Source organism: Acanthochromis polyacanthus, chromosome 13 (genome assembly GCF_021347895.1).
Source record: "Acanthochromis polyacanthus isolate Apoly-LR-REF ecotype Palm Island chromosome 13, KAUST_Apoly_ChrSc, whole genome shotgun sequence".
Taxonomy (NCBI): Eukaryota; Metazoa; Chordata; class Actinopteri; family Pomacentridae; genus Acanthochromis; species Acanthochromis polyacanthus.
The window spans coordinates 20,382,956-20,409,615 of record NC_067125.1 but is presented as its reverse complement, the minus strand read 5'-3'; the positions used below and the strand labels follow the sequence as shown (position 1 = coordinate 20,409,615).

General features: G+C 40.5%; 4 protein-coding genes across 9 annotated transcripts in view; 3 read left to right on the top strand and 1 right to left on the bottom strand.

The window, feature by feature from the left end:
• nlrx1 (NLR family member X1) overlaps positions 1-4,807 on the top strand; it is a 68,896-nt gene extending 64,089 nt beyond the window's left edge. For 2 of the 3 annotated variants that reach the window (XM_051958321.1, XM_051958319.1), the window contains exons 11-12: positions 319-529; positions 1,141-4,807. In XM_051958321.1, the coding sequence (XP_051814281.1) occupies positions 319-529; positions 1,141-1,284 (355 nt within the window). In that variant the 3' untranslated portion in view covers positions 1,285-4,807. The remainder of the gene's footprint in view (positions 1-318; positions 530-1,140) is intronic. The other variant, XM_051958320.1, reaches the window with a different exon arrangement.
• LOC110969630 (Na(+)/H(+) exchange regulatory cofactor NHE-RF3-like) overlaps positions 2,924-26,660 on the top strand; it is a 67,975-nt gene continuing 44,238 nt past the window's right edge. For 2 of the 4 annotated variants that reach the window (XR_007946103.1, XM_051958335.1), the window contains exons 1-4: positions 2,979-3,097; positions 24,043-24,070; positions 24,719-24,780; positions 24,903-25,114. Coding sequence is in view for 3 of the 4 variants with exons in the window: in XM_051958335.1 (XP_051814295.1) it covers positions 24,920-25,114 (195 nt within the window). In the remaining variant the exon portion in view is untranslated. Of the gene's footprint in view, positions 3,098-24,042; positions 24,071-24,718; positions 24,781-24,902; positions 25,115-26,660 lie in introns of those variants that run through there. The other 2 variants (XM_051958334.1, XM_051958333.1) reach the window with 2 other exon arrangements.
• Positions 5,100-9,715, top strand: LOC127536900 (uncharacterized). Its single transcript, XM_051958341.1, has 3 exons — positions 5,100-5,249; positions 6,297-6,383; positions 6,897-9,715. The coding sequence occupies exons 2-3, from the start codon at positions 6,306-6,308 to the stop codon at positions 8,004-8,006; spliced, it is 1,188 nt and encodes a 395-aa protein (XP_051814301.1). The 5' UTR covers positions 5,100-5,249; positions 6,297-6,305; the 3' UTR covers positions 8,007-9,715.
• Positions 9,767-12,631, bottom strand: LOC127536901 (uncharacterized). Its single transcript, XM_051958342.1, has 2 exons — positions 11,025-12,631; positions 9,767-10,738 (listed from the first exon to the last, which is right to left on the bottom strand). The coding sequence occupies exons 1-2, from the start codon at positions 11,844-11,846 to the stop codon at positions 10,403-10,405; spliced, it is 1,158 nt and encodes a 385-aa protein (XP_051814302.1). The 5' UTR covers positions 11,847-12,631; the 3' UTR covers positions 9,767-10,402.

Sequence of the window (26,660 nt, the reverse complement as noted above, 5' to 3'; positions counted from 1 at the left end):
TACAAGTGTGTTTCCGCATAGTTTTTAAACAGATGAATTCTTCAAACTTCACTCATTTTACATGAAATAAATGTTTAAAATAAAGTGTAGATGAATAAGAACACATGAATAAAATCTGTAATTTATGTTTCCTTCAGCAAATTCCACAGTGTCTTAAGATGCTTACAGTCCACTGTGGTCACAGACACTTGCTAATTTATCATAATTTGTAAGAGCTTCAAAGCTTTTGAAAAAAAACCTCTTAAAGTTAACTTAAGAAGGATCGTAAGATGGACTTTATCTCTATGCTGGCCTCTGTGTTCACATCTGCCTGTATAGCCTGTATCTGAACCCTCTCAGCGATGTGGGGAAGAAGTCCTTGTATGTCCGAGGTGTTGCCAGGGGCCACAGCAGCAGTGGTCGACGTGTCAAGGTCCTGGCTTCTGTCACCGAGGGATCAGACATCTCAGAAGACTGGCACCCCATCCTCAGCGTTATACGAGAGAATGCCTCCTCCTGGGACCGTGAACGCATCAAGCAGCAACTTAAGGTTCACACCAACAATATCAATACATATAAAAACATGTCAAGCCACTATTTTGTGAGTTGAATTCAGACAAGGTGGATTTTCAAAAAAAATGATTGTGTATTAAATGTGTCAGGATTTTCTTTAAAGTTTTAAAGCCATCCAGTTTTGAAGAGATTACAGTGTAATGATGATGTTGGGGATGAAATGATATAATTCTGTTATACATATAAATATGTCCAGCCGGCATGGGCTGACAAGACACTGCCGGCTAACATGCACCAACTCTAGAAAACAGAGCATGCATTTTAGTGACACTTGATCAAGCCTAAAAGTCCAGTACTGGTACTAGTTCAGATAACTTATATTATCAGGTTTTCAGCAAAATGCATACAAATTCAAAACAAGATACGTATAGCTGACAACTCATTGACATAAAAGCTGGTGACAGATGAAAGGAAATCCACTGTAAAGTGTGTTAGGTTGTGTGTTTAGTGAATTTTACTTGAAACACTGATGCAAACAAAATCATTAAGAAAAGAGAGATTTAGGAGAAGAATTTAAACATTTTTTTGTATGACGTCCATTGTTGGAATTGTCTGAGACGCCCAGTGGCTCTCTGTTTATCTGTGCAGGTCTTCCTCACTGATCTGGAGTGGGGGCGTCAGCAGCAGCAGAGTTTCTGGAAGAGGCTGCACTTTCGCAAGGTGGAAAAAGGGGTGAAGCAGACTCTACAGATGCTGGAGAAGGACACTCCATCCAAACGATCTCACAAGTAACCCATCAAACCCAAGTGGTGTAAGGGAACTGTGTCTGTACAGAGGAAAAAATCTGCAAAAAACCTAGACTGAACTGCAAGGCAGTACAGTTTAAATGGCAACCCATGAGCCCATTAAGGGCACTCCATTCTTCATTTACAATATTTACAGCATGAAGAGTCCTTGACTTCATTTCAGTGCTTCCTCAACTCAGAGAACAGAATACAATTTTCAACATTTAACTGTAAAGTCCCCATTCAAGTATGCAACCTGTATTGTTATGGTAATAGAAAGTTCACGTCTCAGCTTGTCTAAATTCTGTTGGATTCGCACTGGCAATCTCACTAGGTTGGACTGAGTAACATTTCCTCATCACTATTTCACACATGGATCAAGTCTGAACTGAGCTGTCACATTTGTGGATTTGTAAAGCATCTTTGAGTGACAAAAAAGCGCTATATAAATTCGATGTATTATTATTATTATTAGACACACACAATCAACGGTACTTCAGGTTGTTTGCAGGGATTTAAGCAAGGATTTTTCAAATTTCACCAACAATATTTGTCCAGAAACATCACACAATACACAGTTTGTGCACCAGAATCACGACACACCTCTACAAATGTGTCTGTTAGTCTACAAAATGAAATGTCAATAATACTACAACTTTACTGCAATTAAACAGACACCGACAGGTTAGAGATCAATGATACTCACCAAAAATTAAGGTAATCTGAATTTTCCCCACACAAGACATTAAAAGGAGCTAAAGTTTGTTGTTTCCAGCTATTTAGAACTATTCCCTATTAAAAAGCTGCAGCATCAGACAGCAGTGAGATCAATGAGCTTCTCCAAAGAAAGAGAGTTGCACACATATGGGCAAGTGGAGCAATGGAACTGTTGACTTCATGAAATTCTCAGACTTATAAATTAGGCTTATTTGTCTTTACAGGTAAACTGACACACATATAATGGTAGTTTAGTTTCCAGCTGTTTAGAACAATTTTTTAGTTTATTAAAAACCTGCAGAATCAGACAGTGCTAGGATTCACACCTGTGTCCAAAGAGGCAGAGAGCTGCGGGCGTTCACATTTAATTAACTTAATTAATTCATTTTAAACATGAGCTGCCAGGTGCCCATATAGCTCGATGGGTTAAGTGGTGACACATGTACAGGAGCCCAATGCAGCGGCCTGGGTTTGATCCCTGCCCATGGGACTTTGATGCACGTCTTCCCTCCTTTCGTGTCTGTCTCCACAGCACCTATTTTTTAAAAAAAGGACACAATAACTTAAAAAAAATTAAAATAAGTTTAAACATGAGCTGTCACACAGAGTCACAGTCTATCAGCTGCAGTTATATCATCACTGTCCTTATTTTGAGTCCTAAACTTTCAATTTCATTGTTTAAAAAATCTGAAATAGACTGGGTTGTTATTTAGACAGTTTGATAAACTGGTAACAGTTTAGATTTAGTCTGGTATTGTATTGTTATGTGCTATACATCATTTGGTGTATTGTCTAGTCTGGTGTGCATGACTAATATGACATGTGAACCACAGCTCTCTTCAGCACAATGCCATGTATCTCTGCATGAAGTTGGAAGGAGCATTAAGTGACACACATCTGAATGACTAAAATACTGTCACTTTGAATCCATGTCCCGTTTTAGAAAAAAACTAAAGGCCATGCCATGGAAGTTGTCCCAGATGAGGCTATGTTCTGAATATTCAGCTCACAGTGTGGAGTTTTTCATCCATGAACAGGACGGAAAGACAAGAAAGATGGGGAAAGAGACCAGAGGAATGACAGAGTCAAGGCCCAAACTAGCCGTGAGTTGACTGAGGACTCTGTTGTTGAAGGCATTTTCATTGCATCTTTATTAAATCATCATGTGTCCATCATGTGTCTTTCCTGGCATGAAAACAAATTGCCACTCATAAATCATTAAGTCTGGTCCTCCCTGATTCCTCTGCTGTTTACCATAACTTCATGGTGTTGGCTGATCAAATTTATACCGCTGCAGTTGCTATAGCAAAAACGATTGTCTATTTGATACAGTATGTATCATTTATATATTTGATGATGGAAAAAGCAATATTTTCAATACACAACAATGTCTTTTTGATTTGTATCTGGGATATTACAATATACCTGTATATTGATGCAGGGCTTGAAATAATAAATACCTGAAAAAAATGAATAAATTGTAAGATGGGAGTGAATTGTGAATGACAAGAAGCACTCATGTACATCCCATATGACAGTTGCACACCACTGTTCATGAAGAAAATTACTTTGTTAAAGTTATATTGCAGCAAATTAAATTATTTTTTAATTAGAGATAGATTTTTTGGGGGAGGGGAGGCTGAAGGAATAACAGCTAACTGTTATTCCTTCAGCCTACACCCTACACTACTGCTCAAGTTTGTCAGGTTTGGTTACAGATGAAAAGCGGCATAATGTAGTACATCTACAACTACTTGGTAGTAGTAGATAGCCTACTTGGATAGCAGATGATGCTGGAGATGGAAGGACAGCTGCTATTCTGGGGAGCTGATCTTAATACAGTAAAAGTGCTGACACTGTGTTATCCAAAAGTGAGCCAACATTATCTACATTTTTTAAATGTGAAAGGAGTGGCTTGAGATCATAGCATAGTGTTGACAGTTTATCTGAAAATTTTAGGAAAGACAAAGTTGATTAGTGCACAGCTAATGTCTTCATTTTCTGCATTTTTGGCTGCCATGCTATTTGGACCAACATACAGCTACATCTATGCAAAGCCATACTGAAAACATGTCATTTTTAAGCCAACATATTATTGCTGTACAGTACCATGTCTATGACTAGTTTACAGCAGAGGAAAATATATTTTGTTTTTTTCTGATACTTCTCAAGTGCCTGCTAGCTGGTTTACCTTGTGTTAACAACCAGCACATTAGTGAGTTGAACATGAATACTTTTTGTAACACCAGCTAACATATGTCTCTTGCAACAAGGACTGGAAACTGTCAAGTACCAAACTATGTATCAAAAAAGCGTATTATTTATATATTCTTTCTATCAGAGTTTCAAGTAAGGAAAACAAAAATATATTGATATTTTTAGGTGTTTTTTAAAAAAAAAATTATTTAGCAACAGTTGAGAACTTTGTTAAATGAAAAAGGGGGTAGTATGTTGGAGATATCTATAGTTATTGTCCAGATCCATTCTGGTTATTGTTTTTGTTGTTTGTTTGTTTGTTTTTTTGTTCTGTTTCCTTTTCTTTTTTTTTCTTTTTCGGTAAAATGGGTAAATGTGTGTCTAAATAGACAGTTCCATGATGATTTATGCATGTGAGATGGTTATAGATGGATCATAGATGGTGCAATGCTGCCCTATTTCGGCTTTTATTTCATATGAGTATGTATCTGCTCAGAACAAAACAACATGTTGCATGTTCCCTGCTGTATAAGAAACCAACAGCATTTGTAACTGCTTTTGCTGTTGATGGAGTGTAATTGAAATATGCTGCATTAAATGTTGTGGTGCAAAAAATATCCTCCTAGTTATTATTGTTAAAACATTTTTGGATTTTCCTAAAATATCACTTTTGCAGATTCTTGGTCATAAACCACCAAAGTAATACGGAGCCCCTCTCATGACATGGCAAAAAAAAATAATTAAATTGTGGCCACGATATAGCTATAACGTGCGCACAAAATACTAATTTGTTCCCACGAAATACTAATTCGTTCCCACGAAATAGGTATAATGTGCGCTCGAAATACTAATTTGTGGCCACAAAATAGGTATAACGTGCGAACGAAATGGGAATGGTCTGAATTCTGCATTCTCACCCTGATCTGTGAGAGGCAGCAATGTGCCGCAAGGCATCCAGCCTGCCGGAAATTTACATGAAGAAGAAAAGTAAACAAACCGAGCGCACCTTCTCTACAACCTGCTCTGTGTACGGGCTCGTACCTACGTGATGTTCACAAGGTGAGTGTCTTTTCTTAGCTGTTCTAGTCCATATCTTTTTATCCCGCTTTTAGGCAGTTATTTATTTAGGCCTATGTTTTATACTTTGTTGCAAAGGGTAGATTACCTGCTGACGTGTCACCCGGTTTACAGACTTTATCCTCATCCTGTTACTACACGTTTTTTTTTGTTGTGCTAATATGTAGCCGTAAACTCATTTGTGCCTGCAGGAGCTGCAACCCTGCACACATATCAGGACACTTTTCAAGAACAGCTGAGGGGTGTAGGCATACTACTAAGCGAAGTATGTTGAGCATAAAACCGGAGTTTTCTGTGTCACGAAGGTGTCTCCGTTTTGACCTGACTAGATCACCATGCTAACTTATGCTGCAGACCAAACCTGGTCCGGACCACAGTCTGTTCAGAGTTTCAGCTTGAAATCATCTTAAGAAGTGCCTTTTTCAGTGATCATCTCCTTTGAAAGTAGCATCATGTGTGTCAGACTCTCAGCTGAGGGAATACATAAGCTGTATGAACCGCAGCGTTTAATGATGCTACGAAGCCGTGCAGGTACGGTAGCACTCATTGTGTAAGTTGCCAGGGAAACCTGTATCAGTGATCAGAATCTACGTTGTATTGCTTTGCAGGTTGTTGTTGCTCTGACTGAAGTACTGAATGTATCTGTAGTGTTCTCTGGACATTTGTCCTTCAGTAAAATCACAGAAACCAATTAAACCATGTTAACTTTCCCTAACATATTCCACTCCGATTTGACAAAGACTAAAGTGATTTCATAGGACAGTGTCAGAGCTTGAGTATAATGTTTAAATCAGCTCTACAATGTGCAGCTGTCACCAGAAATAAACAGGTGGCATTGAGAGTGCACCGAGTGGTAAAATAAATATATTAATTTACACTGTATTTGCAGAAACAGTGTTGCTTTTTTGCAACATAATAATAGCAGGGACATGGGGCAATATGTGATTTGGAATCACAGATCCAGAATCTGGAAAAATCTACTGCTTGCTAAGGCTACTTGTTAATTAATTTTGTTTTCCTGTGGTTTAGAGGTCAACTATGGATACTCGGCTGCAAGAATTTTTGATGGAGCGCAAGCTTGAAGAAGATGTGATCCAGAAACTTGAAGATGAGAGTGTAAGCCATTGCATCTGCTTTCTTTGCTGGCTTTGTGTGTGTGTGTGTGTGTGTGTGTGTGTGTGTGTGTGTGTGTGTGTGTGTGTGTGTGTGTCTGTGTCTGTGTCTGTGTCTGTGTGTTTTCCCAAACAGAAGATTAATATTTACTGAACGTTTTGTGTAGAACATGGTCACACCAGAACAGATAGGCTTAATGCTCAAATTCAGATGCACTCTCTTAATTATGTTTTAATTTTTAATTTAATCAAATACATCAACTGTGTTTACAGAATATTTTTAAATAATTCTTTGTCGTCTTAAGTTGGAAAAATATTTGCATCATTACCAGAAGTAAATGTTATCAAAAGTAGGCTGCATAAAATGAAAAACTAATGATGTGAATAACTACACCCTTATACCATCAATATAGCTATATTCTTAACTTCCTTTAAATATCCATTGACATTCTATGTTATGCATTTGTACGTATTAATTCATTTATTTATTGACTTGGAGTGTCTTTTATTTTTACAGATTGATGAAACTGTCATTCCCTTAATGACAGACACTGACCTGGCAAAGTACATCCCCAAAGTTGGAGATAGAGTCTCCACTGTGGCCTTCTGCAGACAAGCATCACTGTCACAAAACTCAGGATCCAGAAAAGAATCCATACTGTCGAGGCTACGACAAAGACTGTCTGGAGCTGAGGGGATGCCACCAAAAAAGAGAACATCAAAGTGGGAAGGAAATAAAAATGCCAAACGGAATGTGAGACGAATTGAGGTTGGCTGGATGGATTTTGATGAGGAGGAGGAGAGGTTCAAACAGGTGAGATCTGTACGTGGTGGAGGGACAAGGCACCTCTCAATCGACAAAGATAAAACAGTGGCAAATATCAAAGTTATGGCTGAAAGTCTTTTTTTCCCCAAAGGCCTTTCAAAAAACAACAGAAGTCTTTCACACTATTCAAGTCATATTGAGAGCTCACAGGTGCATGTTGATATGTCCAATACAGTAGAAGAGTTGTATAATCAAAGCAAGGTCAAAATTCTGCGACTTTATCTGTGCACCAAAAAGAAAACAGGACAGCAGCCCTCAGGAGTGGAGGGTGACCACGCATCAAGCCAGCCCTCAGTGGTAGATCTCACTAACAATGAACAGAATCAGGCTGGTGAGGATCTGTTGGTAGAAAACCGAAATTCAGAATCACCAAACCACTATGGAATTAATGATGGAGCTTCCAGAAGTGACTATTTGGAACTGAACGACACATTACCATGGGATGGTCTGCCAACTGTGGGCGAAAGTGAAGATTCTGAAGTTATTATTGTAAGTGGGGATGACAGGCTGGATGTAAGTGTGGATGAACCAAACCTTGAAACACTATTTCCAGAAAAAGAGGATGATGCACTTCAAACTGTGGATCTGTCACCGGTGCATGCAGGGGAGGCCAATGTTCCAGCCCAAGCACTTCCTGAACCACAATCTTGTCCTGTAACGCTGATTGTAAGAAGAGGTCACTGTCTCACTGACTTGATCAGTGCCTTCAAGGACCCCAACATTATTGCATCTGAGGTTAACATCAAAATGTGTTTACCAAATGGAGAGCTTGAACAGGGGGAAGGAAGTGGTGTCTTGTGAGATTGCCTGACAGAATTTTGGAAGGATTTCTATGACAGCTGCACACTGGGAGTTGAGGTGAAAGTCCCCTTCATCAGGCATGACTTTCAGTGTGAAGAATGGCAGGCTGTAGCTAGAGTGTTTGTAGTAGGGTGGAAACAAGCTGGTTACTTCCCAGTGAAGCTTGCAATACCATTTCTGGAAGAGGTGCTGTATGGCTCGACAACCAGTAGTTTCAAGGATTCCCTTTTGCTGTACGTATCACAAGAAGAAAGATCTGTCCTTCAGAAGGCTTTGGAGGACTTTAATTCAGTGGACACAGATGAATTGCTGGATGTACTCGATGCACATGAATGCAAGCAAGTCCCTACCAAGGACACACTGCTCCCTGTTTTGTCACAGATCGGACACAAAGTAGTCGTTCAGGCCCCAATGTTTGTAATTAAGTGCTGGCGTCCTGTTGTGAGTTCTGTGACTGGTTTACTACCACCAGAAGGACTGCATCATTTCATTGCACAAAAAAAACCAACTGCAAAAACTGTGAAGGAGCTTCTAAATTTTCCAGAGGAGATGACAGCAGCCCAGTCAACAGTTTCTCGTTACCTGAAAAGGTACATTGGGGAAATTGATAGCAACAATCTTCAGCTTTTCCTGCGGTTTTGTACAGGATCTGATCTGTTGGATAAGGCCATACTAATTGAGTTCATAGAAACAACAGATTTTCTCCGCAGACCACAATCCCACACATGTGGATGTGTACTAAAGCTGCCCACTGGTTACTACAGCTATCCAGATTTTCGCAGTGAATTTAACAGCATTCTCACAAGCTCAATGTGGGTAATGGATGTGGTGTAGGTAACAATACAAACGATAACATGAAAGATGTGACAGCTCCTTGCTAGGCTGGATGTTTTTGTTATGTAGCCTATTGTTCATTTTGTATGTGTGGCATTTTATTTCATCTGCTTTTGAAGTTGTTCATTTGTTCTTTCCCAATCAAATGGTAAGCTTAAAGGGATAGTTCGGTGATGTTGTATGAGGTACGTATGCTTAGTCTGTACCTATAGTGGACAGCACTCAGCACTCTCCAGGTTTCCAGGTCTCCAGAAGCAGAGGGGAGTGCTGGGACAGACGCAGAGCAATGCATCGCTGAGTACAGGGACAACAGCACAGCAACTAACATATTTTAGTCACCTAAAAGAAGTCTCATCTCTAAAGAATACACCAGGTTACCTGTACACTATACTAGGAATATTTTCTGTGCTTCACCTGGTGGGAAAACTGTCGTTTCCTTTGACACTAGCCATAAAACCCATATGCCTACGCCTAAAGTGCATCTGTGCCTGATGCACGCTGTATTACTCCGGTCAGTGCCAAAAGGAATGACTACTTTGTGAGCAGTTGTACAGCTCCACTTCAATTGCCAAAAGCCAATTGATTAAACATGTTTTATATTGTTATTACAGTTGTTTGTAGCAACCCCAGGAGAAACAAGAATGTGAGCCTTGGCTGATGTTTCAGAGGTGTTTAAAAATAATTGTTGTTTACAGAAGTTGTTTACATTTTAAAGAAGTTTAAATAACATTATTTTGTAACCATCAGTATGATACTGGCTAACAGGAGGTTTGAAAACTGTTCTTATCCTGTTATGTGCACAATACAACCTGTTGTTTTTGACTATGGTGTATTTTGTAAAAACAGACCAGTAAACCATTCAAGTTTCTACAAAATGTTGATATCCTGTCTCTCTTATATTCTATACATCTTTACACTTGAACATTTCTAATAACACCACCCATAGTTATTTTACACCTTACTCTCTAGTGTTCTAAGCGTGTTGTGATTTGTTATAAAAAACACAGTTCTTTATCAAACATTGAATTGTTTTAATCTCTTCCACAAAAAACAAAAGCAGGCTCAGGAAACATACGGAGCATTGATGATACACTATACAGTAGCCTACTTGGTCTTCTTGTCTAATCGATCATAACATTAGATTAATGATATCATTGCCAGTCTGTGTTGTTGCTGCTCAGTGTGCTATTGTCCTTGTTAGAGATGGATATTTTTTTGTGTGTGTGTTACCATTTAGGTGATGCCAATAAGAGATCTTTTTATTTGTTACAACTTTACCCTAAAGCCAAATACCAAAAACATGTAACTTTGTTATGAATGACATTAGAAGCCTTTACAGTTTGACAAGCTTCATATTAATTGAAGGATAATAACTCTAGCCCAAAAAGATTCATTTTGTCTAACTTGTAGGCTACAACTATTTGAGTCAAACATTTGTTACCACTTACTTAGTTACTCTTACTCTCTAAACACACAAACATGGAAAGTAATATATACATTATGCTGTAAAAACATGTACTAAAGTACCAAATGTACTACATGGTTTGTATGCTTGTATCCATTTAAACAGCCTCAAATAACTGTGGACGAACCATGTCCTTCAGATGAAAATACAAATCAAGTGCCTGGGACATGGTAGATGGGAACTCCAAGCCTGATTCTTCCATTATTATCGTGCACAAATCAAACACGTCCACATCACATGGGACTGAACTGACAAATGTGCAGCTGTCTTTACATGTGGTTAAATCATCAGTCAGTGGAACAAGACAGTCTTCTGCACCCCAAAGGTGAGGGGCCAAGTACATGACATCAGGTATCCCACTGGGCACGTTGGTGTTCTTGGACGGCCTTATACGGTGAGCATTCCAAACACCCCGGATGTCATTTAATACCTCCTGTTGAAGAAACAAGAACAGTTGGCATGCAGTGTATTTCATTTTTCAAACAGTGATTAGGGCCTATAATAAGTGAGATATAGTCCTCTTTCTTCTGTCTTTGCAGTTAGTAAGAAAAACAAAAGTTTGTGTTAAGCAAATACAAGTAGCTGAAACTACATTGTGATATATCTTACAACAGTCTAAAGAATCAATACATCACACAAATTAAATAAACTCACAGTGGCTTAAATCTCTAAGATTACATGAAGGATGTGTTGCTGTGATCATGATATTGGCTATTTACCTGAATGATTGGCATGAAACAGAACTGTGACAGAGCTTTGTCAATGAAATCCCCAGCGAAGAATCCCTCATCCTTCAGTTCTGCCAGGAGCGTGATCCAGGGTTCGATTCCTTCTTTTCTCATCACTCCCCACCAGCTCTCAATTCTCTGGTTCCCGGTACTTGCTCCTGTGATGTAGCTTCTCTCTGCTGCTCTGTCATCCACGTCATTTCTCCGTAAATACCGCTGAAGGTCTCTGACCACCACGTTCTCAGTGCCCATGTCGGTTCGTACGAGCCTTGGGCAGCCCCCACAGCGCTCCACTGCTTCCACGAAGTACCCCCCGATAATTTTCGGGTCGCTGTTAGTGAAGGCGGCCCGCAGCCAAATGATGTTGCGGGAAAACCCGTCGATGCAGCCATTAATACATATCCCATATGGCTTCAGTTTGTCATATGAGTCTATGTGCCACACAAAGTTGGGTCCCCGAGCAAAATATTGCCTCCTTCTGAGACGTCTGGTCTGGCGAACCTGGGAACCAATGGGGTCCAGTAGAGAGAGGAGGATCCTGACGTCTTCTTTTCTGATAGAAATGCCATGTTGTTTACACTTTGTAAACATCCATCGGTAACCGTGATCCTTTCCAGGGCCTTGCAGTTGGTCAACAATGAAATCTATCCCGGCGTCCAAGTCGTACCTTCGCCGGTAAAGCAACCTGGCCCTCAAAATCCTGTTCAAATGTCTCTCAGTAATGATGGTTCCTTGCAATGCCAGGCTTTTCAGAATGTCTTTGTAGCTCATCCCCAGCCTAAAATAAAATTCAATCACACTGTCCCTGTCCATCCTGTCGCTTTAGCCCTTCTAACGCCTCTACCTTCGACCCTAGAGAAGGTGCGCTCGGTTTGTTTACTTTTCTTCTTCATGTAAATTTCCGGCAGGCTGGATGCCTTGCGGCACATTGCTGCCTCTCACAGATCAGGGTGAGAATGCAGAGTTCAGACCATTCCCATTTCGTTCGCACGTTATACCTATTTTGTGGGAACGAATTAGTATTTCGTGGGAACAAATTAGTATTTCGTGGGAACGAATTAGTATTTTGTGCGCACGTTATAGCTATATCGTGGCCACAATTTAATTATTTTTTTTGCCATGTCATGAGAGGGGCTCCGTATGTTCTCCCTGTGCATGCATGGGTTTTCTCCGAGTACTCCGGCTTCCTCCTACAGTCCAAAAATATGCTGAGGTTAATTGATCACTCTAAATTATCCGTAGGTGTGAATGTGAGTGTGATTGTTTGTCTGTATATGTAGCCCTGCGACAGACTGGCGACCTGTCCAGGGTGTCCCCTGCCTTCACCCTCAGTCAGCTGGGATAGGCTCCAGCACCCCCGTGACCCGAGTGAGTATAAAGCAGTGTATAGAGAATGGAGAGAAATCTGTAAAGTAAACACCGTTTTCAGATATTAATGCAGTAAGAAGTATTTCCCTATGAAATGTGGCAAAGTCGTATATAGTAACAGATTATATTCTACAATACTACTGTACTTCCTTTCCCACATCTACTGTGAGCTTTGCACGTGTCTGATTCTGAAACAATGAGACAATTATACATAAAGTGCATAATTAATTCAGGAAAGTAGAAGGAAAGTTAATCAGCATCAGTTATGGTGCCTGTGGAGTGGCAGACCAGGGTGGTGATTCCCATTTTTAGGGGGACTGGAGAGTGTGTTCCTACTACCGAGGTATCACATTTCTCAGCCTCCCTGGCAAAGTTTCCTCGAGGGTGCTAGAAGGGAGGCTCTGACCGACTGTTGAACTTCGGACTCAGGAGGAGCAATGCGGATTCCATCCCAGTTGTGGAACAGTGGACCAGCTCTTTACCCTTGCAGAGCTGCTGAGGGGGTCATGGGAGTTTGACCTGTCAGTCTACATGTGTTTTGTGGATCTGGAGAAGGCCTACGACCGTGTCCCCTGAGGGGCTCTGTGGGGGATTCTGAGGGAGTATGGGGTACCGGCCTCACTGATATGAGCCATTCAGTCCCTGGACAACCAAAGTGAGAGCTATGTCCGTATACTTGGCACAAAGTCAGACATGTTTCCGGTGGGTATTGAACTCCGATAAGGCTGCCCCTTGTCTCCGATTAGTGGCGTGCTCAGAAATTTTGGGGGGCAGGTGCTCAGTGGAAAAAAAAAAGGATGCCCTGTGTGGCCTGTAGAACATTAGGCCACAACAAGGCAGAAAGCCTGTTGGCCTTTGTAGGAGAGAATTATGCTAAAATTACAATTATTCAAAGGAGTAAGATTCAATTACCTAATTTACTGTTGATTATTGAGCTTTGTAAATATACATTCATATTGGAATTGCAGAAAAAGAAGGAACATCAAAAAAGTGGGACCTGTACTTGTGTTAGAAGCTTCTGTTGCACAAAATGTTAAAAGCCTTAGTGCTGCTAAAGTAGAAAGGTGTCTGAAGACACAGCTTGCTGTTTGAGTCTGCAATAGGCCTTTTTAAAGAAAGTGGAAAAGGAATTAAAAACCTGTCAAATCACAATCAGTTCAGCGGAAATTATTTCTGAAAACATCTGACATTGGATCTCAGGCGTTGGACCCTGCACCTTATTTGCACAAAGATGAATTTAAGTCAACTTTAAGCACATGAACAGCAGGCAGCTCCGCACCACCCCATCGCTTGAAACGCAAAAACAAGAAATTGATCCTGCGGACACACCAGTAGCATCAAGCGGCTGTTATGGTGTCTCCACAGGACCCGTCTATATGTCCAGCAACTGCATATCTTATTTCGCGCCTCAAATTTTTTCAAAAATACTTTTCGCTGAACTGTTTTCATAATAAAAGAAAAAGTTTGCAACTGAGCCGCCACAGTCATACATAACAGCGCACAGGGATCAAAGTTCAGCAAATCTGAACTTTGACCGTGGTGAACGTGTGCTGTCTCCGACCTTGTGCTTTGCTCATTTACTGTATGGCATTGCTTGGCGCAGCAGCATGCCTTTGTTGAGCAGCCCAAGCAATTGAATTGAAAGAGTTCCAGAGGCTTTGGTTGGGAGTTTTAAAGTTGTGCTTTACCGGTACACAGATCAGTACATAGCCCAAAAACAGGATCCTTTTAAAAATATTACCGTGAAAGACTTTTATCAGGAAAGATGAAACTCTTTTTGCTGTACTTTATCACTACAGAAAAGAGAGAGAAAAATGTCATCCAATTAATATGTGGTGTGAGCATTCTTTACCTTTATAACAGAACAAGTTGTCTTTTGTCTGCTTGCACACAATCTTTTTCAAGACACTCAACAGGTCAGTTTCTGTATGGTCAGACCATCTTTTGCAGGAGTATTCCTTTATGACTTTGGTTTGGGTTCATTGTCATGCTAAAGAAGTACTTTGGACCAATCAAACACTGTGCTGATGGTATTGCATGATGGATATACAGCTATTTTCTACATTGCTGATTAATTAATTCAATTTTATTTAATTCAGTCCAGTTCAATTCAATTTTATTTATAGAGCACCAATTCTCAACATTTGTTGGGAATTGGCGCTTCACGTAGCACTTCACATAGAAAAGTAAAGACCTTACAAATTTTAGTCAAAGAACAAAGAACTAAACAATCCAGAGTTTCCTTTGGATTTGCTATTAGCATGATGGTGGTAAGGAACCAGTCCCCCACCCTTGAACATTTTGGAGGTCGGTGAGGCCAGATATTTCAGATCAGAGATGTGTAGCTATATCCGGAGATACCTGCAGAGAGAACAAACACAGAACTTTGAGAGAGACACAAATCCTTAGAAATTACCAGACGATGGGTTTTGGTCCCTGGTGACCAAAACCCAGCAGGCAAGTGCTGCTGTCTTCACTTTACTTGCTGCTTGTTCTTGGCGCTTGTAATTGGCGCGATGTTAGTAAACTTTAACTGAATTGAAATGCAGCTCAATTAGATTCAGGTCCGGTGACTGACTTGGCCATTGAAGAACATTCCACTTTTTTCTCTTAAAAGGCTCTTTGGTTGTTTTCGCAGTATACTTCAGGTCATTGTCCGGTTGTCATAGCAACCAGACCTCATGACGCCCGAAGGCCTTAAAATGCATCATTCAGTCTTCTAACCCAACGAATGTGGCGACAAACAAGACGAAGCTCTGGGTGAAACGTTCTGGTTGTGGACGCTTTGAAGACAGGAAACACTGAGAACCGTGGAAGTCTCTGGTACTGATGAAGCTCTGGAGACTTTTCTTACCTGAACTCTTTGACTGTTACCTGGTTTGATCTGCTTTCTTCAGGTTTTATCGGTTCCTCTACGTCACAGTGTCGGTCAAACCACGAAAACTGATTCAGGAGTGAAGAAACTAAAGTCTTCACTCGGAACCATGCACCATGAAGCACCATCCAATGAGCCCAAAACACTTCAGAATTCATCTTGCTGATTTTGTCAGAAGTCATATCTTCAATAAACATTAGAGAACCAGTCACTCTGGTGAAGTTGTCTCTTAATTGTTGATGTTGACACAGACACCCTAACCTCCTGGAGAGTGTTCTTGATCTGGACAGCTGTTGTGAATCTGTTGGTTTTCCTTGACCAGGGAAAGGATTCTTCTGTCATCCACCACATTTGTTTCCCATGTCTTTTGGTGTTGCTGAGCCCACCAGTGCAGTCTTGTTTCTTTTTAAGAATGTACCAATCTCTTTGTGTGTGTGTGTGTGTGTGTGTGTGTGTGTGTGTGTGTGTGTGTGTGTGTGTGTATGTGTGTGTGTGTGTGTGTACACATACACACATATATACATATATACATATATGCATGTATGTGTGTGTACATATAATATATATATATATATATATATATATATATACATATGTATGCTTTCTTTGTTTTATTATTATTATTATTATTAATATTGTTATTCTTTTGGGCTGGGGAGAGGGATGGGTGTATGTGTTCACTGTTACTTGTTTGTTTTCCCTTGATTGCTTTCTTTGTAACCAGAAAACCTATAAATAATATATGGGGGAAAAAAAGTTGATATGGCCATATGGCGTCAAATTTGGGTCAAAAGTCGTGCGCGCGCAACACGTACCCCGCACGAGCGGAAAAAAGTCTCCACGGGCGCAAAAAACACTCTGCGCATGCGTGGCAATGCGTGTGCAGACCAAGCTCCGTGCGTCCAGTGTCTCACGAAACTGTCCTCCTGTGTGCATGGAGCTCTGATCTACGCGCGCGGGGAGAAGACTTTTGACACTTTGCGGGTGGATACCAGTGCTCGCCACAACCTCCCTATGACGGCAAGAACCCCAGGTGGACTGATCAGAATCGGCCCAGAAACCCAGCGTGTCTACACCCCATGGACTTGAAATGTACCCCTAATTATAGAATCACTCTTGAACTCCCTGTCAGAATCACTGGAGTAGACACGCTGGGCTTCTGGGCCAATTCCGGTCAGTCCACCTGGGTAACTGCCGTTAGCAATGGAGCTAATTAATGTCTAATCGCTGTAGTAAAGGCTGACAGCCCCGCAATGGAGCACTGAGACCTCCCGTTTAGAGCCAGAAATACGTGGAGACACTCACCCACCGGCAGTTGGAGATCCGGGCTCGGTTCTGTGTGTGTTCGGCGGAGCTGCAGAACAGCGGCAGCAACATCAAAGGGGCTCCAGCTGACTGTACCCACATGGGGGGTGAGTTCTTGCTGTCACAGACAGCCAATCATAGGGAGATTGTGGCGAGCACTGGTATCCGCCCACAAAGGGTCAAAAGTCTTCTCTCCGCGCGCGTAAATCAGAGCTCCACGGATAATTATGGCACCATACACGGACGAGTGGCAATGTCTCCACGCGCGTAAGAGGCTCCTCGCGCGCGGAGACATTGCCATGCGCGCTCAGAGTGTTTTTTGCGCCCGTGGAGACTTTTTTCCGCTCGCGCGGGGTACATGTTTCTCGCGCGAGAGAGAGTGTTGCGTGCGCGCGACTTTTGACCCAAATTTGATGCCATACGGCCACACCTAATTTTTTTGCTATCTCTCTGATGGGTTTGTTTGGATTTTTCAGCCTAATGATGGCTTGCTTCACTGATAGTGACGCTCTTTGGACTTCATATTCAGAGTGGACCTCAACAGATTACAAATGTAAATACTACACTTGAAATGAACTCAAGACCTTTTATCTGCTCCTTGTAAATGAAATAATGAGGGAATAACACACGCCTGGTCATGGAACAGCTGAGCAGCTAATTGTCCAATTACTTTTGTTCCCTTAAATAGGTGGATGGCACATATTTGTGTTGTAATTCTTACACCGTTCACCTGGTTCTGATGTAAATACCATCTAATTAAAACTGAAAGTCTGCACTTAAAGCACACCTTGATTGTTTCATTTCAAATCCATTATGGTGCTGTACAGAGTCAAAATCATTTCTCAGGTGCAATATTTAAGATAAGACTAGAAGTTTCATTGTCATAAAGCTGGTACAATGATCCCGGATCTTTTTGGCCCGTCGGAGGAGATGGCTGGAATAGATCTCCTCTAGGCATGGAAGTGGGGAGCCAATGATCCACTGAGCCATCTTGATTACCTGCTACAGTTGTTTCTTTTCAGATACAGTGCAGCTGGCTTACCACACCGTACAGCCATAGGTGAGGACACTATTGTGCAGTGGTAGAAATTTTTTAGCAGAGGTGGAGGGAGTTTGTTCCTCAGTGTTCTCAGAAAGAAGAGATGCTGCTGGACGTTTTGATGATGTGGGTGGTGTTCACACTCCAGCCCAGGTCCTCTGAGATGTACAGACCAAGAAACTTAAAGCTGGTGACTCGTTCCACTTCCTCCCCATTGATGCTCAGGCCTGAGTGTGGTGTGGTCCTCAACTTCCAGAAATCAATAATGACTTCTTTTGTGTTCTGGTGTTGAGGCTGAGGTGGTTGTCACTTCACCAGACGGCCAGCACCTGGATCTCTTCCCTGTATGGTGTCTCATAACTGTTTTTGATGAGGCCCACAATGGTTGTATCATCCGCAAATTTGATAAGGGTATTGGAGCCATGAGTAGCGACACAGTCATAAGTGTACAGTATGTACAAGACTGAACTCAGTACACAGCCTTGAGGAACACTAGTATTAAGGACGATGGTGGAGGATGTGGAGGTGACCATTTTGTAGAGGTGTAGCAAAATGTTGTGCCACGAAAAAAAAGAACGAAATAAAAAATGCGAAGGGGCGCTGTGCACCACTGAGACTGATGATTTTTGACCCTCCTCGCCTACCGTAGCAAAACACTCGCTTCAAAACAGAGGAAGACGAGGTTGAGGAATTAGCTGACGCGCCTTCGTCAAATAAATCGATCGTGTGGACCTATTTTGGCTTCCTATGTAAACAACGAGAGAATGGTGAGAAGATTGCGGATAAAACAAAAACCGTGTGCAAATATGCCGCTACAGTTCGCTGTATACTGCGGCGAGTACAACTAGTTCACAGTTCAGACATTTATTGGTCTAGACTGCAGGTCCTGGGACTGCTATTTGTTTTCCTTTTCATTCAAGAATGTAGTTATCCTGATTATTACAACAAAGCACTTTTTTTATTGAGATTTTATGTTTGTATTTGCACTGTAGTCTAAACAAGGGGAAAAAACTACAATTTGGTTTTTTTCAAAGAGCATTTATTTTGTACTGATGCAGCATTATTTTTTGTATGTTTGCATAACTTCCTACTGTTGGGGATTTTCTTTAATCTTTATTTCATATCGTGAGTATTTTGTATCGTGAGCACTGTTTCGTATTTTGTATCGTTTCATGAGTTGACCATTTCGTTACACCCCTACCATTCTGACATGCTGGGGTCTGTTCGTCAGGAAGTCCTTGATCCACAGACAGAGGGAAGTTCCAAGTTGGAGTGTCTGCAGTTTGTTGATGAGTCTGCTGGATCTGATGGAGTTAAATGCCGAGCTGAAGTCAACAAACAGCATTCTAAAATATGTGTTGGGGTTGTCAGCTTGACTGAGAGCGATGTGGAGGGTGATGGAGATGGCATCGTCTGTGGATCTGTTGGACCTGTAGGTGAATTGATGCTGATCAAAGCCAGGTGCTCAAAATTGTATCAATGTCCAAATATGGACCTGACTGTAAATAATATTGGTCCTAACACAGAACCCAGTGTTAGCACTGGGTCCTAACACAGAAGCTAACTCTGGTGTTAGTGGAAGACTAATCATTAACATGAACAAACTGGACTCAATGTGAATGTGTGACTCTTTGTCAGCCTGGTGCTCTGCTGAAAAGGAACCTGGGGTTGTTCCTCTATTAGAGATGAATAACAACCAGCTCTTGTCCTATGAATCGCTTTTTTATATGTGATAAAACTGTTTTTCCAGGCTAGATGAGGTTCTTCCCAATTATTTTCATGCCACTGCCTTTCTGGTCTTTAAGAAGTCTGATTTATGATGCACAGTTGTGAATTACACCATGGAGTTAGTCTTTTATAATTTGACTTATTTTTATTTGCAAACATCAATTGATACTGAAGGGCAATTGATGTATGCAATGAGGCTTAAGTCTTATCAACAAGATTATCCACCTGTGTGGGAGCAACATTAGAGGAGCTACTCTCCATTGTGTGGGCATGTCACTAAAGTAAATGGAGGGTTCAAGGGTTCTGTAGAAAAACAGATGTTCAATTTCTATGCCATATGTAAAAACAAGTTTGAGGTCGTGATTGAAAGAGGGAGTTGGTTTATTTACATTTTGAGAAAAACAACTGAGTTTAAGAACAAACTAAATGCAGAGTTGAGACTGACATTCTCATTATCCACATGGATATTAAAGTCGTAGTGACTTTTTCTGAACTGAGCACTGAATCAGCCAAGAACTCTGAGAATTCAAATAAAAACTCACAGCAAGGGGCAGCTGGGCGATATAACTGACAGAACTGGTTGTTTTCCAATTCAAGACATCAGAACATGAAGTAATCTTAACTGATCTAATCAACAGCTATTTCAATTGACCCTTCTGCACTGAACAATATTTGGGGTAAAACTCATTTTTAAGAAGGACAGAGGCCTTTTTAGATTCTTAGAGGCATTGGTTTACATTGGGTTTGATTGACTGATTTCAGATGTGCTAATAACTGACCAATGTACTCAGATTTTAGAGGCTATTTTGTCACACTGATGTCTTTTCCTTAACAATGTGCCACATTCAGCACCCATTTTCTAACACTCAGTAAATGTTTAACCCAGAAGGAGTCTCACCTGCTGATGGAGTCTTTTATTGTCTACGTGTGCTGTGAACCTTGTCTGCTTAGTCTCAGTCTGAGCAGATGCAGACACACACTCTGGACTCCATGAGGTCCTCCACAGGTAAACTTTTCTATTTCTGCTTCTTAAACACATGACTTTTTATGAACTGACTTTACAAACGTGAACGGCCTTACTGCTTGGTAGTATAATTCACCTTGCAAAGAAATTTTAATGACTGTGGTTACCCATGGTGAAGTGGTAAGCTAGTATTAACTTTGCGTTGCGTTTGAAGGCAAAGTCTTTGTGCTGGCTACTTGTTTGTGGTGGTTTGTTGAAAGTCATTGGTCTGTTGTATCCATCAACTGTGATGTTTGATTTATTTAAACATCACAGATTTATTTAAACACAGTGACTTTACTTGGTTTGTTACTTAGCGTTGGTTGAAGGTTACTAGGTAAATGTTCACACAGGTGCTGTTGGTTCTGGCAGCGTTTTTCTACCAACAACAGTAATACATGCATGATGAATAACAAAGAAGTGAGCTGAGGTGCTGACATTAGCACAATAATGACTACACAGAAAGTATGTCAAAGTCAGGAGACTTTGAAATCAGAACAAGTTTCTTTCCTTTTTTAGAGGGTGTTTTCTCTGTGTGTGGACGGTCAGGAACAAATGTCATGGCTCTAGGCAAACCCAGGAAATTACTTCCCTTTATCAGATAATGTACCATGTATCGAGCACAGTCAGATTAGTAGCCTGGACAGTCAGTCTTGCATGCAAACCAGCTGTTGGCCAATTCATTGTTTGCCTGAGTAATAACTAGCATTTCTACAGATATAGCTTTTACCAGTTCATTTCCTTTTTTTGTGTGTATTACTACACAGAAAAGTATACCATTTGACACAATGTTTGACTGCCAGTTATTGTATTTCCTGCAATTTTTTTTTTTTTTGCAATAGCTAGCAAGTGTAACATATAAGCAAATTTTAAAACATATTCTTCAGAAAATGTTCATTTTTGTTGCAATTTATAATGTGGAGAAATAACCTAAAGAAGAGGGCAAGTAGGAAAGGAAAGGGTAGAAAACCAAGTTGTTTGATAGCAGCTGCTCCATCTTCCTTTAGGATGACCTTGTCATAATTTTATTGTCACAACATTATGACCATGGACAGGTGAAATGAATAACATCCATCATCTTGTTAGAATGCAATGTTTTTGCTGCCTTAGGCTGATGGTGGTGGTGAAATGATATGTGGGGATATTTTCTTGGCACAGTTTGGGTTTCTTAGTACAGACTGAGCATCTTTAAAAGCCACGGTCTAACTGAGTATTGTTGCTAACCATGTCCATCCCTTTATGACCACAGTGTACCATCTTCTGATGTTACTTCCAGCAGGATAATGCTCCATGTCACAAAGCTCAGATCATCTCAAACTGGTTTCTTAAACATGACAATGAGTTCACTGTACTACAATGACCTCCACAGTCACCAGATCTCAATCCAATAGAGCACGTTTGGGACATGGTAGAACGGGAGAGTCACATCATGGATGTGTAGCCGACAAATCTGGAGCAACTGCATGATGCTATCTTGTCAATAAGGACCAAAATCTCTGAGGAATATGTCCAATACCTTATTGAAAGTATGCCATGAAGAATTAAGGCAGTTCTGAAGATGAAAGGGGGTCCAACCTTTTACTAGCAAGGTGTACCTAATAAAGTGGCCAGTGAGTGTCTATATAAATTAGAGAGGAAGAAATATATTCATGAAACACAGTATCAAACATTATAGTGATTTGTGATACGACCTTGTTGGCTCATATAGTAGTTAAGAAACAATGTTATGTTAATGTGTTGCTTGTAATGCCCTGCAGTATTGGATAAAAAAGGTACAGTTTCCTCTTTATCTTATTGAAAGATAAGTCTGGCACACCTTCTTCTATGCCTGTTTTATAGCTTTATGAATTTCTTTTTATAACTTGTTTTGCATTTTGCTCTATGTATATTGCATCTAAATGTCTTAGAGAAACAGACAATATTTAAAAACTGACTGAATTAGAGTGTAGGAAGGTCCTCATCTCTTCCTATCTATTGCATGTAATCTGAATTATTATTCAGTTCCTTTGTGATATGTAGCAGATGAGGTTCGGTGTACTGAAATCAGAAAGGACTGCAGGATTAAGCTTTTTAACTTCTGACAATCTGCTAGTTTTCTCTCAGAAAATCTGTGTTTACAAACAGCCAGATGATCTGTTCTCACAGATCTAGTGCATGAGTGATCCACGGAGTTACAAAGTGCACCATACAGGGTGACCCAAAAGTTTGGAAACAAATAAAAAGGCTATAATCCACATAATATATGTTATTTCAATAAATCAGTACCACAGATATATTCAGAAGAGTATCAGATTAGTGTAAAACAAACATATTTCGACATGTTCATGTTTGTTTCTTATACAAAGACGTGAACGTTTCTTTCCACCAACTGGTTACACTGGTATCATCTGGAATTACATTACACTGGAATTACACTGGTATCATCTTCATTCATGCTTAGGAAGGTTCCTCAAACTGGCCAGTAAATGTTGCCTCATAGTACTTTTTGATGTTTAAAAAAATTAAAACTGCCAGATACTTTACCATCAAGAGTTTTGAAATCTGACGCTGATGGCCTGCATTTTGAAGTTATGCTCCAGCATACCTGCACCTTATGGTTCTATTAATTTTCTTCCAAGTTGTTGCACTCGGCAAATACTATGCTTTTAAGTTATTTTATTATGCTATAACAAAAATGGGTTAAATAAGAGTGAATTCATGCACCCCCAACTCAAATAGACACTGCAGTTAAACTTTGTTTCCAAACTTTTGGGTCACCCTGTACACTGTAAATTGAGATTACATGTTTCAGGACAATCTTGGGCTTCTTAGTACCAACTTAGCCCAAAGACAACACTTCAAACTCAAAAATGCCTCCACAGAGACAATACTGACGAAGATCCAGAACAAACTTAAAAGTACTGGGCTTTGCAAAAGTTCTGTTACACTTGTTGAGACATTCACGAAAAAGAACACAAAGATTTTTTGGTGCAATAACATAAAACTTCTGGGTGGCCACATTTCTGATTAATATTATCATTAACACATATATTGAAATATTTGGAAAATAAAAAAATATCTTATTGCACCAAAAAATCTTTGTGTTCATTTTGCTTGTATTTTGCAAGTCTAACAGAACTTTTGCAAAGCCAGGTATAAGATAAGTGTTGATTTTTACAATGGGACTGAGGCAATTGAGATGCCACAGAAAGTTTTGATTGGGTCATATAAGAATATGTAGCCAACTGCTGAAAGTGCAGTCTAAAATTTAGTGGTGTGGTCCACTGTTTACATGTTTGGTAGGGTGATTATAGTGGTAGTTTTTGACAGTTGCTGGTGGCCTTTAGCCATTGCTGTGATTTGTCTGGTAATTCTAGCTGTCAGAATATAAAGTGTCTTGAACTATATTCTATGTTTAGCCTAAATGGACTGAAACTGAAACTTTTACTATGAGCGTATGAGCTAATGGCATTCTAGCTGATCTACTTTTAGTGTGATGGGCTGCTTGGACTAAGCCCTGTGACTAGAGGTTTAGTCACATAGCCATTCTGCCTATGTGAGGGGATGACGTAACTTCTATATTTTGTGTTGCTCATTGATAAATCACACATTGTGCACAAAGGTGTGGGACATTGGACGACAGAGCAAGGTGCAGCTGTCTGTGGCTGCAGGAAAGTACAAGCATCTTACTCAATCACTGTCTCTTCCCCAGACTGCCAGGATGCAGTGGAATTTCCACGGTGAGTTTAGTTTTTAACACAGCAGCAGTAGTAGTATGATGAAGACAAGTTAGTGCTGTTTAAAAACTATATGTATATGCCTGTGGTAAGCAGTGGTAAGTTTTGTTCAAATAAATGAAAATGTCTTTTGTGCCAGAAATCTGACATTTCTGCCTCCACCCTTGATAATGACAGATGTCAGACTAAATGGAGAATAGTAGCAGTGTGTTGTGTTTTCATTGTCAGAACCCTGTATCTGTGCACACAACTGTGGATACTACAATATCCAAAGAACAACAGGTGTTCATTTTTTCGAGAAACAGACAAGAGTGTTGATAGGTCAGTTCACCAAAACATGCTCAGTGACAACATTATTTAATGTTCAGTAATGAAAAATTATATTTGCACATGTAGCGAGGGAGGTCCCTCGCTAGCTACAATCCTGTGAAACACTAGTAAAGTATCTGTAAAAACATATAGTAACTTGAATGTATACCACAGAAGAACTTGTAATAATCCAATGCAAATGCACAGTTACATAGACTATATGATCAGCTGTGAGAAAGTGTAAGTGAAAGTGTATCTGAAAACTATAAGTAGACACAATTGTATGTGAATTTACCCTGCAGTGTCTCATAGTCATGACTTAGATTTTTTTCCTTGCTTCAGTTTCACCTTCAATGCGAAGGAAGGAATTGATAATCCAGCGCTGGTTATCAGTGATGATCCTGGTGAGGTTTGATACACATGCCTTAAAAACACAACTTTTTAAATCTCCTCACCTAAAAATCTTTTTCCTAAAATTGATTTTCTAGCAGCCACCTCTTTAATCTTTACTTATCCATGTACACAGAGCCCAGTCCTGGCTTGATGCCCACACTGTGTCAGCTTAAGCGTCTGGAGGGACAGAGCTTTGGCTTCTACCTGCGAGCAGACCAGAGCAGTCAGGTGTTTGAGATCAGAGATGTGGAGCCATGGAGTCCTGCAGAGCACAGTGGCCTCAGGAATGGAGACCGAGTGCTGGAGGTTAATGAAGAATATGTGGACACCATGGACTTCTACAGGGTCTGTATCAATCAGTCTACCTATTTGCTGTCCTGAGTAACATATCAACTCCTGGACCCATTTCTAAGGAATATTGCATTACATATGAATGGTGCCAATAGGGACTATTGTATTGTTGTTAGTGTCTTCCTGAGCTTTTATCAGATTTTCCTCACTTATCCAAAATAAACAGAAACTTTCAGAGCAGCTAATTCTTTCTCACAGTGTATACTCTTTAGAGTGAAATTCACAGCAACAAAAAAGATACAGTAACAGATACAGAGGGAACATCATGAAGCGAGTTATAGATGAGGAGCACAATTTTGAAGGAAATGCAGAACTAGACCAAGAGCCATTCAAGGCAGATGAGAGTGGGGGAGATGTAGTGCCAGGGTGCTAAAAGGGACATCCAAACATATAATCTGGGACTTGGATGGGACTAGAGGGGCTGAGTGTGTCAAACTGTGAGATACAGAGTTTGGCACCTGTGTTGAAGTACATCAACAGCCTTTGCACTCGGAGGAGCTAAAGGGTTCTGAGCTACATTTTACAATTTTTCCTCAGTCGCTTTGTTACATTTCTTGAATCATCCTCGACATTTGCAAAACAGGAAGTCCATCCATTCTCTATACACCGCTTTATCCTCATTAGGGTCGCAGGGGGTGCTGGAGCCTACCTCAGCTGACTCGGGCGAAGGCAGGGGACACCCTGGACAGGTCGCCAGTCTGTCACAGGGCTACATATACAGACAGACAATCACACTCACATTCACACCTACAGGCAATTTAGAATAATCAATTAACCTTAGCATATTTTTGGACTGTGGGAGGAAGCCAGAGTGCCTGGAGAAAACCCACACATGTACAGGGAGAACATGCAAACTCCATACAGAAAGATCCCAGGCTGGGATTTGAACCAGGGATCTTCTTGCTGCAAGGCAAAAGTGCTAACCACTACGCCACTGTGTAGCCCCAAAACAGTAAGTGCATTTCTCAGAACAATTCGTACAAATAGCAAAACCCCATACCCCAAACCCCACCTGCAAAAGCTGAGGCTCAAAATCCTTAGTTCATCTCTCAAAAGTAAATATCTGTGTCAATGAACATGTCAGTGTCATCAGAATGATAAGTTCTTGTGTAACTGTATGGATAAGAGAGTCAGATTGCTGAGTCATGTTGTCATTCTAACAGTGTTCTCTGGAGGGATGTTCTGATGTAAACTATGACAAACGTTTTGATGACAATTATTGTAAATTGTAAGTTACACCTTCGTATGTGTGGGAGACTGATTGCAAGAGACTGGACAAGATTCACATTTAGGCTTTTGTTGTTTGTGTTGTAATTTATTGACAAGGAAAACAGCGCTACATAGCACAAAGAAAAAACGAAAGTAGAAATGTGAGCGTTGGACAGTCTCTTTAGGGAAAACTGTACATGCAGTGCTGTAGGAATTACAGTTCAGTCTTCCTACAGCTCCTGATCTTCCTGTCTGTTGGGCCACAAATTCTCATCCACATCATGAATATCTTCTCTTGTGTCCTTGAGTGATTTCAGAAAACCCTAACCCT

Coding starts and splice junctions, on each gene's coding strand:
- LOC127536900 (XM_051958341.1), top strand. CDS start 6,306: ATGGATACTCGGCTGCAAGAATTTTTGATGGAGCGCAAGCTTGAAGAA. Junction 6,384..6,896: donor AGAAACTTGAAGATGAGAGT/GTAAGCCATTGC, acceptor TTATTTTTACAG/ATTGATGAAACTGTCATTCC.
- LOC127536901 (XM_051958342.1), bottom strand. CDS start 11,846: ATGGACAGGGACAGTGTGATTGAATTTTATTTTAGGCTGGGGATGAGC. Junction 10,739..11,024: donor GTTTCATGCCAATCATTCAG/GTAAATAGCCAA, acceptor TTTCTTCAACAG/GAGGTATTAAATGACATCCG.